Source organism: Brachyistius frenatus, unplaced genomic scaffold (genome assembly GCF_029030835.1).
Source record: "Brachyistius frenatus isolate BFR_SWC_R1_liver_20210118 unplaced genomic scaffold, ASM2903083v1 Contig_331, whole genome shotgun sequence".
In the NCBI taxonomy this organism is placed as follows: domain Eukaryota; kingdom Metazoa; phylum Chordata; class Actinopteri; family Embiotocidae; genus Brachyistius; species Brachyistius frenatus.
This window is the reverse complement of record NW_027210930.1, coordinates 52,081-65,187: the sequence shown is the minus strand read 5'-3', so window position 1 is coordinate 65,187 and position 13,107 is coordinate 52,081. Positions and strand designations below refer to the sequence as shown.

At 43.4% G+C, this 13,107-nt stretch overlaps 1 protein-coding gene across 1 annotated transcript in view; it reads left to right on the top strand.

Annotated features, from left to right (window-relative positions):
• scara5 (scavenger receptor class A, member 5 (putative)) overlaps window positions 1-13,107 on the top strand; it is a 64,840-nt gene that overhangs the window by 27,768 nt on the left and 23,965 nt on the right. The window contains exons 3-7 of the mRNA XM_069723487.1: window positions 1,983-2,182; window positions 3,632-3,810; window positions 3,895-4,021; window positions 4,113-4,281; window positions 10,899-10,979. Of these exons, the coding sequence (XP_069579588.1) occupies window positions 1,983-2,182; window positions 3,632-3,810; window positions 3,895-4,021; window positions 4,113-4,281; window positions 10,899-10,979 (756 nt within the window). The remainder of the gene's footprint in view (window positions 1-1,982; window positions 2,183-3,631; window positions 3,811-3,894; window positions 4,022-4,112; window positions 4,282-10,898; window positions 10,980-13,107) is intronic.

Genomic DNA, 13,107 nt, shown 5'->3' with positions numbered 1-13,107 from the left:
TCCGTCTCATGTAGCAGCCTTGCGAATAAACTCCTCAGGATCTGATCTGATCTTATCTTTTTGTGCGTGTTCCTCTGGAAATAATAATAAATCAAAAAAAGCCGCTGCAGCTGACAGATCATCATTTAGCTATTAAGCGCCCCGTGCAGAGGAGAGCTTTCACATTATTTACTTTTTCAGGTCATTAGGAATAAACCTAACACATATAATGAGCAGGAATTTCGATGGTTTGTTTGCAGCGTTGCGGCTTCGTAGCTCTTTTTTCTGAGGTCACGCTGACGTTTCTTGGCCTGGATGCTGGCACAGGAAGCCACACACACACACACACACACACACACACACACACACACACACACACACACACACACACACACACACACACACACACACACACACACACAGAGAGAGCGAAGAAACACACTTTTATCACTCTTACTTACGTGGAAACTGTAACATGCAGAGTGTGTGTGTGTGATATCGGGCTGTTAGCGGCATCAGCGTGTCGAGGAACATGTGCAAAGGGAATTATCTGCTTCCTCCCATTTCCCAAATAATTCCTTGTTTCTCCATATGAGGTTTTCTTTCACCCGCTGGTCCTTCAGAGGGGATGTCGTCATGGCGCTACGCTGAGGATTTGGTTTCAAAATATCTCCCGGGCTATGGAGCCGTTACCATGCAGCGTGCTTTCAACATAACATAAAAACCGAGGAGCTTTTTCTCATTAGACACGGTGGAGAACGGAGAAAAAGGGAAAAAAATAAAGTGTCCTTTATGCCGAGCAGCCAAACTCAAGACGAGAGGGGTTCGTCTGCAGTTTGTTAACTGCAAAGAAAAAAAAAACACAGATATTTCTCAAGTTCATATTTAGGAATAAATGATGAATATTTAAGAATTGGAAACAACAAGAATTGTGGCTTTAATGGAGAAGAACAAAAATGCAAGTATGTAAGTACAGAAGCATCATCGGTGAAATGTAATCCAAGTATAAAAGTTGAAGTACCGTTGCTGCAGAATAAAAAAAAAAAAAGGTCCCTGTATTAGTCCCGGAGTTATTAGGTTCACTTTTGCCGTGTGTTGAAGTTGGAGTTTAGTCGATGGATAAAGCCCCCTCCAAAAGATCACAACATAAAACTCAACATTTTTTGTAAGAATTTGGGTGATCGTGCCTCTTTGGGCCTCCAGTGGCTATTACATTAAAACAATCAAAGGATTTTGGATGTGAAATTAGTTTTTGCTGAACTTGCTAAAAACATCATAGACATCTGAAATGGGAAACAACTATAAACTCTACAAAAAGTTCCAATGCATTCATCTTAAAGTTTATCATCTGTTTTTAATGAAATTAAAGGGGAGTTTTGGAAAATATTTGTATAAATTACCAAACCAAAAAAAACTGCACTCGTAAACTTCAAATTTCAAATAGTTTAATAGTTAACACATTGCTGATGATTCTGAGAGCTGCATTTGTATGATACAAACATAAGTGTTGTTAATGAGCAACTTGTTTTTTGTCGCTGGCCTCCAAACACCAGGGGGCGCTGCAGAGAGAGATAGTAAAGATATTTTATATCAATGGAAAGTCATACGTCATATCTTTTTAAAAGTCTCTCTCCTGCAAGCATTGGATGAATATCTGCACGCTGAGGCCAACTTCAACATCAGTCAATATGAAGACGAGAGTTTCCACCACGTGACGTTACGGCTCGGGAAAGCTGCACAGCGCCGCCAATTTTAGGAAAACCCGTGAAAATATTTAGGTCTTGATCAAACACAACAATACGTCCAGCAAGAAGCGACGTCTGAATCCACATCTGCTCTGCGTTACGGTGCTGGCCGTCTCCACGGTGACGGTAGTGATTGATAGCGAATGAAACTGGATTTTGGGGACTTTTCGCCGCAGCCGAGGGATCGTTGAATCAACACCCGGAGCAAATCTCTCACTCTCTTCTCCTCACCTCTTTTTTTTTTTTCCCCCTTCCCAGTCTCCCGCTCCCAGGTGTCCTCGCAGCGGCAGGAGGTGCTGATGGAGAACGTGACCCGGATGTCGGAGCGCTCGCAGATGCTCCAGCAGAATCTGGGCGAGGCGTCCACTCAGGCCGACCTGCTGGAGAACATCTGGAAGCTGGAGAACCTCTTCCAGAACCACAGCGATTGGCTGCAGAGGCTGGAGATCCTCATCAAGGTACAAAACATGGTTTAAAATCTTTTAAAATTAAAAAAAAAAAAACATGTCTGTGTTATGTTCTTTTTAATTCCCTTTTAATGTGTGGCTGGGAGGTTTTGGGTGATTGTGGCTGTAATAAAAAAAAAATGTGATCTGCTGCTGGGTTTGCAGCATGATGTAAAACATAAAGTAATAAATAAAGTAAACTAAAGAAATTAAAAACAAACTATTGTGATAATCAAGGGATTATCGCTGAAAGAAAAAAGTAAGAGTCTGGCGTCGTGGCTGTAAATGCTTTTAAAACATTCACAAAGCCAAATTTATGACAAAAATAACTCCTCAAAACAGTCAACAGATAATAAAACTGACTAAACTCTGGAAGTGTGAGTGATGTGTTTAAAACCCTGTTGGTACTCTATTAAAACACAATAATAATTACTTGGTTATTTATTAGAGCTTATTAAAGGTTTAAAGAGGGATGTTTCAGTAATTTGTTAGTTTTGTAGCAAAAACACAACTCTCGTTGATTTGAAGTGTCCGCCTGAAAAACGACACACCGAGGTGGTGCAACATGGACGCTTGACCAGCAGACACAGACCCTGGATCAGTCCCCAGCTTGTGTTGAAGAACACCATCAATCACCCCGCTTGATCCGCAGCTAAACTCTATAAACCAGTATCTTGCTATTAAACACAGAATCTTTGGCCGGCGGGCTACGTTGTTGGCGCTGGAGGCTTTCTGGTTTCAGTTTGCGGTCCGAGTATGTTTTGATTAGTCGTGTTTGAGAGCGCTTCGGGGTTGCGTGCTGGTAAACACTTATTTCAAGGGCGCAAGAAGGAGGACGCGTTGGCCGAAATGTAGTCAATGAACCCGCTGGCGACTATTGGCCGACGACGAATGAGCTTTTTCGTCAACATTTTTTCAAAGTTAACGGAGTGTAAACTCGGCCCTCTTCTAGACAGAGAGTTTCCAGTGAAGCCACTTGTTTTGATGCATTTCGATGTCCTCTGAGAATTTGAACCGCCTTCCTAAGTCGACCCTCAGCCGCCGGTCGTGCGGCGTTGCGAGGAGTCTGCTGAGCTGCCGTCGGGGCTTTTCCTCTGCTTTAATGAAGGCGATGGTGTTCCTTACTGGGAGGTCGCTTCACTGATTAATCCAGCAAAAAAAAAAAAAAAAAAAAGGTTTAACATCAGTCGACTTTTGCTGTCGGGACGTCGTTCCAGGTAGAATACTTTATAAACGCTGTATTTCTACTGTTTACTTCTCGATCAGTGTGTCTCTGAGTATCTCAAACCAATGTGGTGTATTTCGGCATCTCATTGATCCTTTAACACTGACGTTTTCCTCAAACTGGGCGTTTTTGATCAGCTTCGCGTCTCACTGGTACATAACCGCCACCCTGAGCCGCGGCTTCAAATTCCCACCGACGAATCTCGCACTGTCCTCGTTGACTCCTCTTCCTCGCAGGGCCTGCAGGTGGAGCTGCGGAGCATCCAGGCTCACTCCCTCCAGTCGGAGGGCTACCTGGTGCAGCTGGACGACCGCTTGTCCTCGCTGAGCAACTCCGCCGGCAGGAACCTGACGGGCCTGACCGCGGAGGTGACCCGCACCTCCACGTGGCTCCGCGACCACTACATGCTGCTCAGGTACGCCGTTATATCACAGCCCGTGGAAAGTTGAATGCGTTTAACGAGGTGAAGAATAAAACGTGTGTTTCTGATTAATTGCAGGGAAACCACGGGGCAGGTGAGCGGGCTGCAAGAGAAACTCGACGAGGTGAACTGGACGGTGGGAGCCGTCAATCACACCTTCAGCAACGACATCGTTGTCCACCGCTTGAAGATACAAGACCTGCAGGTTAGAGGTTCGGTTACGCTAGAGACGTCCTGCGCGATAGAAAAACTTGTGGAGTCGTAACGGTGCTGCTGTCCGTACTCGTCCCGCTCAGATCCAGATCAGCAACATAACGGACGACACCAGCAGTTTGTGGGTGACCCACGTCCACACCGAGGCCCAGCTGAGGAACGAGATGGAGATCCTGAACACCATCACGGAGGACCTCCGTCTGAAGGACTGGGAGCAGTCCATGACCCTGAAGAACCTCACCATACTGGAAGGTCAGCAAAGAGACATGGATGGATCTGGTCTTATTATGAAATAAAGACAAAAAAAAAAAAAAAAAAAAAAAAGAAATCCAGTCAGAGTGCAGAAATCAATCAATCAAATGGACTGGCAGGTTTTTAATTTAAATATCTGAAAGTATTTAAGATCATTGTTTTGGACTCGAGGTTTTTGGCCTCCTAAATCTCCGTACTGTTATTTGCAACAGATCTGATCACCAACCTTTCTACATCGGTTGCTGTGGTAACGAGGTACCCGCAGCTACGCTGGTGACGCGGCTTCCCAACCGCGGAAGCTGCCGGCATTTATTATTTCGACTTCTGTCCGTGGAGTTGTTGTTATCGTTGTCCCCTCTACAGCGCGAAAATCTACGCGTTCAGACTTTCAAAAATCATTTCCAGATGTGACAGAAATCGGATTTGGGCCGGCAGTCTGAGCCCGCGTAGCCCCAAACACACCCGAATCCTTTGCGCGACACTGTGCGCACAGTATAATGTGAAATTTACAGCGAAACATGCACACGTCTTTCACATCGACAAGCTCAAAACCGCAGAAGAGAGTGAGGAAACGTGAAAAACACAAGAAGCAGAACACGAGAACTTTATCCGTCAGCATAATGAATCCCTCCGGGTGGAACCTCGGTCCTCTCGTACGGCAGCTCATCTGAGCCCGGACATGTTTGCAAGTGTGACTGACTGATGCAAATGTGATTTTATTTTGAATTATTTATTTTATTTATTTTTTTACACCGTGGAGCGACTCCGAGTGTTCTCCCTCCGAACCGCTCGGACCTGATTAGTCCCGACGTGGTACGACTCTCGCCTGCCAGCGGCACCAAACGACTCCTCTGGCTCGCTCCGAAATCAGAATAGGTATGCCGTGATGTAATGTTGCTGGCAAGGGGGGGGGGGACGCGGCCCAAAGCTGATTGATTGCAACTGAAACTGTACGGGACCCCCCCCCCCCCCCACCACCACCCAAATCCCCCACCCGATCCATAGCGTCTGCTTCACATGTGGGTGGGACGCCGTTTCTCTCCCGCCTGGAAACAATTGTGGGTTAAATTTAGCCGCCGAGTCCAGGACGAAAAGCTCAACCGCTCGGCTCTGTCATTAGTTTTAGCTCCGCGGCCCATTTGTTTGTTGTTAGCTCTCAGTCACCTTGGCCAAGAAAAAGTTTTACATCTCTATCCATGTTTACCCTCCTCTGTTCTCTCTTCTCGTGCCTCCTTCTTATTCCCTTCGCTTTGCCCCTTTTTGCAACTCACTGTGATCTTTATGCCACACATGGTACTTGTTGCATTAATGACAGAAAGATGAGAAGCTGTTTAAAACGTCGTGTTTTTTTTTTCTTCTTCTTGATGAGTGATGCAAGAATCTCGCATGGTTTAATTTACAGAAACATGCTCCTAACTCAGGCCCAAATATATCAGATGATGTTGATTACAACTCCCATATGTCATGACAAATTAGACATCTGCTATTTGCAGAGCAGCGCCGTCAATTTTAGGGGTCGATGTTATCGGTGACAAAACTATCGTCAATATTTTCTTGCACTTTCAAAATTCATTTCTTGTTTAAAGACGTCTTGTGGGAGTGCAATGGAGCAGGTTTTTTGTTTTTTTTTGTTTACGAGTGGGTCTGTTGTAAACAAGGACTCAAAACACAGTCTCGCTATTAGTGTCGCACTACTCCACAATGATCAACAGGTGGCAGTAATGAGCACACGCCGCCTGAACGTTGCTCCACCGCTTCTTTTTTGTTTCTTCAAGTGAGGACATAAAATGTTGATAAAATCGAACAGTCAGAGTTGTCACATTTCCATTCAAAGTCAACTTGTCGCCTCGTTTTGATCCGCTACCGTTTGCCCTGTTAAAGTCATCGCGTCACGTGTTAATACAATACTCACCTTTTCCTGTTTCAAATCGAAAGCCATTTTCACCACGTCAGTGGAACAGAAACACTTATTGTTCAAACAAGGCTTTTATTGTGGAACATTTGCAGGAACATGTTGTGACTCGACGTCAAACAGTCACAAGTTAGACGAGTCGTTCGGAAAAAGCGTTGAATCGGATTTTTTTTTTTTTTTTTTTTAAACTGTCAGTCGCCGTGGTAACATCCGCATAATATCGAGACCTATTTTCTGATTAACTTTTGTTTGAATCTGGTTGTGTTGAACGTGTTTGTTTTTTCAACAAGAATTAGCTCATTTGCCGACGGAGTCGCTCCACCTAACAAAGTGCAAACGGTCAGAAAACCAAACGGAGCGTCGCAAAGACAATATTATGAGATTAACATGACTGTGCAACAGCGAGTGTTTGGCCCTCGCGGAGTGGTACTTTCCTCTCTCCTCTTTTCTTTTCATGTTCCTCCTCCTCCTCCTCCTCCTCCTCCCTCTGTTTCATGACTCCTTTTCTCCACCCTCCTCCTCCTCCTTTACCATGTTTTTTCGCCAGTGTTCAATTGGCATGAAGCAAATACCGTCAACTGGGGTTTCACAACTATCTTTCAATTTGACAGCTGTGTGTGTGTGTGTGTGTGTGTGTGTGCGTGTGTGTGTGTGTGTGTGTGTGTGTGTGTGTGTGTGTGTGTGTGTGTGTGTGTGTGTGTACATATTTGCTGACATTCATAAACAGGGCCACACACCGTTACTTAAGAACACCAAGAAGTAGGTTGATTGTCCCAGTCGTGCCAGAGTGACTCACTGGTTTTCTGATGTTTTGGTTCTCTCGTGGAGATAAAACTCGTGTTTCCAACATGTTCACCGTCAGGAACTAAGAAAACACCCCGTGGACCACACTGTAAACACGCACAAGCTGCTCCAGCTTTAAGGAAAGGCAGCAACAGCCTTGTAAATCTTGAGTTAGCAAAGGACCCTTAAATGTGTTTGCACTTTTATGAGTTCTCTCTACTTATAAAAGTGAGTTGGAGTGACAACAATGACGATGATTAAACGGTTTTATTAAACTGTTTTTAGGGAAACCAATGAGGTATTTCAAAGACAACAGAGAATTACTTGTCAGACTTCGCTTTAATATATTCAGTTCCACAAACTAAAAAAAATGTAAAGATGTTTCACTGAATGAGAACGTTGAATGAATTTATTTAAGAAAGGTTTATTTTACTTGCAATTTTAAGTTCATTCAAAACCTTCATATCATTTGTACTCCCAACTTGAATTTTGAATTGAACCTATAACAATAGATTTTGTTTTGGTCCCTCAGAGGCAAATGTGTAAACACAGCACCAGCTTTCACCTTATAAGGCACCTTTCAACAACAAGGCAATCCAAAACTTCTCTAAAGGTAAAATACGGTGGCCTAAAAGGACAAAACATATCTATGAAATATAAATATATATATATATATATATATATTTTATATGTCTCTGTTAACTAGCACATAGGCTCGGTGAGTTAACCCAGTTTTCCTCACAGACGTTATCCTGCATTATTTGGATAAACTGGCCACATATCTGAAATTTAAATGGAATTTTTTTTTGTCTCACTTTTTGGCAAATACTTAAATTTCATGACATAATAGCAGTTCTCTGACAAACAAAATCATAACAGCTTCGAGTATGTAATGCTTCCTCTTATCCATATACACCCTATTGCTTCCCATAGTGCCCTGAAGCACTTCCAGGACCTTTCATGTATGTTGCCTGGAGCGTGTTTCCCTTTACGCTTGTGCTTGAATGTTCTTTGTCCTTACAGGCCACTGTTCTCTTCAATATGTTCAGTTTTTTATACAGTTACAAGATGTAGGAATTATTAGAATTGATGTGTATATATAATATTAATTTCATTTATTTTGAATGCAAAAAAAAAAAATTCTCCAAACCCAAATTCCCTCCATTTCCTCACATTCGCTTTTAACAAGAAGCACGTATGAACACGTGTAGGCGACATGTTACGTGAACTCAAACTGACCTGACTTGAGATAGACAGTTTCATTAAGTGAGTTTTTAGTGCAGATAATTAAATAAATGTCTCCGTGTTGCAGTGTTATTCTGAAAAATCTGAGGCGCTTCCTCCATCGGGATGCTTTTAAAGGACGAACCCGTCCCCTTAGACTAGGAACATAATAAATGAACATATATCTGTCCGACCACGGTGGCGTCCATGTGTTCTCTGTTAGAGCGTCCCGGATCCTCAGATTACAGAAACGCTTTCGTGTCATTTGTTATTGTGATGAATTTTTACAACACGGTCCTTATCTCATGCTGTCGCATCAGTCTGCTGTAGATCCGTAACCCGGGCTGGATGTTGGATGGGGGGGGGGGGGGGGGCCCGGACTCGACTCTGAGCCGAGCCGTCAGACGTTTTACGGGGCAGATCCCGGGAAGGGGGGGGGGGGGGGGCGCCGACAGCCGAGAGAGCAAAGGTGACGCAGAGAACCTGGAGATTAATAACGTGACACGCCGCTCAAACGAGCTCATAACGACCACCAGGGTGAACCGTCGTCTCCAAAGACAGAAGACTGAAATACCGAAGGTCCTCTGCAGGGTGATGTCAGCAAACTCCTGAAAGTATGAGCGGTATTGATCGAGTTTCAGGACGCACCTTTGTACTTTGCGAAATTACAAGTAAAAAAAAAAAAAACTCTAAAATCACGTTCGTCATCCGACGACAAATCAAGTCAACAAGTGAACTCTGAGCTTTCGGGACATTTCGAGGTCCGAGATCGCGAATACCTGGAGAGAGGTTCATACGGACTCACGCGACATGATTTGAAGGCAGCGTGGGTGTCTGAATTGAAAGTCATTATTATTTTTCCTGTCGTGTGTTTTTCTGCTAATAATCCCACAATGCATTGTGCAGCGTTTTACGGATGACTGAAACGACCAGTCACTCAAAAGGTGACGATAACAAGACCAAATGATGACGACTAGTAACTGTCCAAAATGTTAATTTACTGCAGACTATTAAGTGTCTCGAAGGAGTAATAAAGGAACGAACGGGGAGGGGCGGGGGGGGAGGGGGGATTTGGGACACAGTTCAGGACCTTTGAAGGCTGACTGCCTTCAACAGGACTCTTCTTTCCAACTGAGTCGTTCATGCACAATGACATTTATTTCATGCAATCCTTCGCCCAATTTAGGCTCAACGAGGGCTGCGACTAATGATTATTTTTGTTTGAGATCGAGCTGCCAATTATTAAACCTTCTCATTAATCATTTTTGGTCTACGAGACGTGAAACTGCTAAAAGAGATCGAGTTTATTATCACGAAAGATAAAAGCGAGAAAAATCCTCACGAAGGAACGAATCGCGGCACCTTGAGTTTTCCTCGCTGGGACGGAAACAAGCGGAGCGGCCACGCTGGGTCTGAGCCTCCCCTCGTGAGCTTTTAGCAGCCCTCTTCACCGGCTAGGTGCGTTGAGCTGTGAAGCAGCTCGAGGCGGCGGCGGCGGCAGCGGGAGGCCGATCTGTATCTCCATAGATCGGCGTCGTGAAACCTTTTGAATTAGGAGCGCTCAAGGATCACGACCGCTGGACAATAACAAGTCCTGAAACTTCCCAGCATTCCCACAAGCAGTGTTGTGGTCCACCTTGTTAAACATGTGGTTCCCATTGTGGACAGACCTCTTCCTCTCTCTCTCTCTCTCTCTCTCTCCCTCTGTTTCACTTACTATTTTTTTTTTTTTTTTTTTCACTCTTTCTCTCTGCAGAGTAATCCAAGTACAACAAACCGTTGGACTGAATCCTTACACCAGTTGTAAGACCCAGTTTGGCCTTTATTTGGCTGCTCTGTCGCTCTGTGTGTGTGTGTGTGTGTGTGTGTGTGTGTGTGTGTGTGTGTGTGTGTGTGTGTGTGTGTGTGTGTGTGCGTGCGCTCGTGAGATTAAAATCCACGACGAATACAGTAACCTCCAGAGTTTCATGACATTAATCAAATTATTAACCGCAGGAATTAAAGGCTCGGTACCATGCGTTTCCTTCTGGGATAATAATTCTCCTGATATCCTGCCTGCGCTCGATGATAAACGCTCCATCGTGCTGCAGTGATAAAGACGCTCGTACTTGTGTTTTCATACCGAACGGGTCGCGATGCCGCTTCTATAAACGTAAAACTCACCGTTTCCTCCCGAGAAAATACTTTTTCTCCGAAGGAAACAGTGAAGATTTATTTCCAGCCGAGCTCGAGCCTCTAAACCGCAGCGCACACCTTTTGATTTGTGCGGCGATTTATAGCAGATTTGACTGAATTTAATATTGTTTTATATGAATATCGGGCTCACTTTCACTGACATGCTGTAAATTTCTCTTTCACTTTAAAGAAAAACAGGTGGAAAACAGCAACACAGAAGAAGTACCACTAGTAAATCCCTATTAAGCTCCTATTAAGCTGTGTATCTCTACGACCTTTTGACTTTCAAAGGAATTGTTTGAAAACCCTCGTTCGCTTTTCAATTTGGAAAAACTGCAGGGTGCCATTTGGGAAGCTGGATTCATGCGTCACTCTTTGTTGAATCACAAAATGTTTCCCGTTAGTGAAGAAAACACCAAAAACTAGAATGTACACGCAGTAAACAACTTCTTTCAATGACAAATCGTGACTTTATTTACATCGTTTGCATCTGACGCCCAATTTCTTTCCTTCTTTTTTGCAGGACCTCCGGGGCCGAAGGGAGAGAAGGGCGACACCGGACAGCTCGGGCCCCCCGGGGTTCCTGGGTTGACCGGCCTAAGAGGTGGGTTCAACCTGACTATCGCTCATAAGTAACTGAGAAGCACAAATAATTAAATGTTAAAATGGTCCGTTCTTGTGATCCACCAGAAGTTAGAGGCGTCACACTGACGACTCCTGCAGTATTGACGAGTTCCCTGATGATTTCATCCTGCTGTCCTAACCAGGTCTTCCTTTCAACAGCACCAAAAAAAAAAAAAAAAAGATATCATTAATATAGTTGGTCATTTTGGAGTTTTTTCCAACCGTTTCATAACAACCAAAACCAAACAAAGTCTGAGAAATTCAAACAAACCTACGGTGAAAACCGACGACTTCAAGTGTCAACACAGTATTTGTCATACATTGTATTTGCCAAGTAGAATTTAATTTAATTTACACTTTTTTTTTTTTATGCATATAAGAAAGGTAGGAATTTGACTGACATTAATTTTGATATGACCAATAAATATCATAAATGGATCAATAAATCTCATGAGTTATGAGCCTCTCTCTTAAACCAGAATTTATGTTTACGTGTCATTAGGGTTTAAAGTCTAGACACCTTTTATGCAGAACCGACTGGCCCGTGTTGCTGCCTCTGCTTTTGCGATTACGTTCACTTGCATTAATGATGCAGAGAGCGTCGAGAATAATAGGTCGTATAAATTCACTTAAGAAAACAAAGCCCCAGACTTCGGATGGGGATTTATTCTGCAGACAGGACCGGCGGGACGCCTCATCTGTCTTTGTCTCGCAGGTAATTCCTCTAAAAACCGTTCAGGCCCGAGTCAGCACCTCCAGACCCTGAAATCACGATTTTTCAAAAGACACTGGACGACGCAAATAACAACAATGTGAATCCAGATGTTGCGGCACCCCGTCCGGCTTGGTACCCCTTGAATCAGCACCCCTCAGGTCGTCCCCTGTCATCATCCATCCCACATTCCCCCGGCCGACAAACGTTTCCAAGAAGCATTATCTTCGCGCTGAAAGCCCCCCCCTCCCCCCCTCTCCTGCTGCCGTATAGTTCCAGGAAAAAGTGAACAGAAATAATTTCTAACTGCAGGGAAAAATAGAGGGCCTCCTTGTTAGTTGAACAAAACAACTCCCGACCACCAAACCGCCGTCTTCAGCGTCGTATGATTTTTATTGACATACTTATTGGTGACGAGCTTCTGTACGATTCGGTGCTTGTGTTGAACTTAATTAGAGCTGTTTTATCTTTAAATTATTGATTAAAAAAAACAACACAAACACCTCCAAAAGGGACAGTTAAATAATTAAACTTCAATCAATCATACTTTATTTATATCGCACTTTTCGTACATTTTTGGTTGCAGTTCAAAGTGCTCACAGTTGGAATACCAGAAAAAAATCAAATAAATTTGAGAACAAATTAGATGGATTAAAAGCGGGAAGGAAATTAATAAAGAAAAGCAAACATATAAGGCATTTTCTTTTAAGTAAATATAATCAAATTTAAATACGTCTAAAAGACATTTTAATTCAAATCAAGGCTGAAGAGATAGATAAGATACTTCATTATAAATAAAATAAATAAAAAGATGCAGTCAAGTTACTGAGGGAAGTTTTGATCATGATGTGTAGAAAGTGAAACTATAGTGAATCTGCACCAGAAGTATTTCCATACCAGAACATGGTATTGTTACTAATTAATAACTTTAGAAATGTTGTTTCTGATCATACATTTTTTTTTTTTTTAAAAAGAGCTCGGCCCACACAATGTGTTCGTACTGCACCACATGTATTCGACTGCAGCCAAAAGTAATCTGTCATCACATCCATCCTCTATCCTCTCCGACTCGTTGAACGATCCAGTTGGACTGACCTGCAGAACACAAAGAACACTTATGCACTGGATCCAAACTGTGATTGATCGGTGTTCTCTGTTTTTTTCCCAGCGGCTTTTCTGTGTCGAGCCGAGTTACATGACATCATCCGTCATCGGTTTATTTGGTGTTTCTGGCTGTGACGTCTTCACTCTAATTATTTCATTCACTTTTCTCGAGCAGTCGCATTAATCAGAGCGTATCGGTGCTCGGCGACACTTCGCTCACCGCAATCAGGACCTCGTTGCCACGTTCATTTTGAGACGTTCGAGTGCGCTCCGTGTAAACAAACTTAAGGAG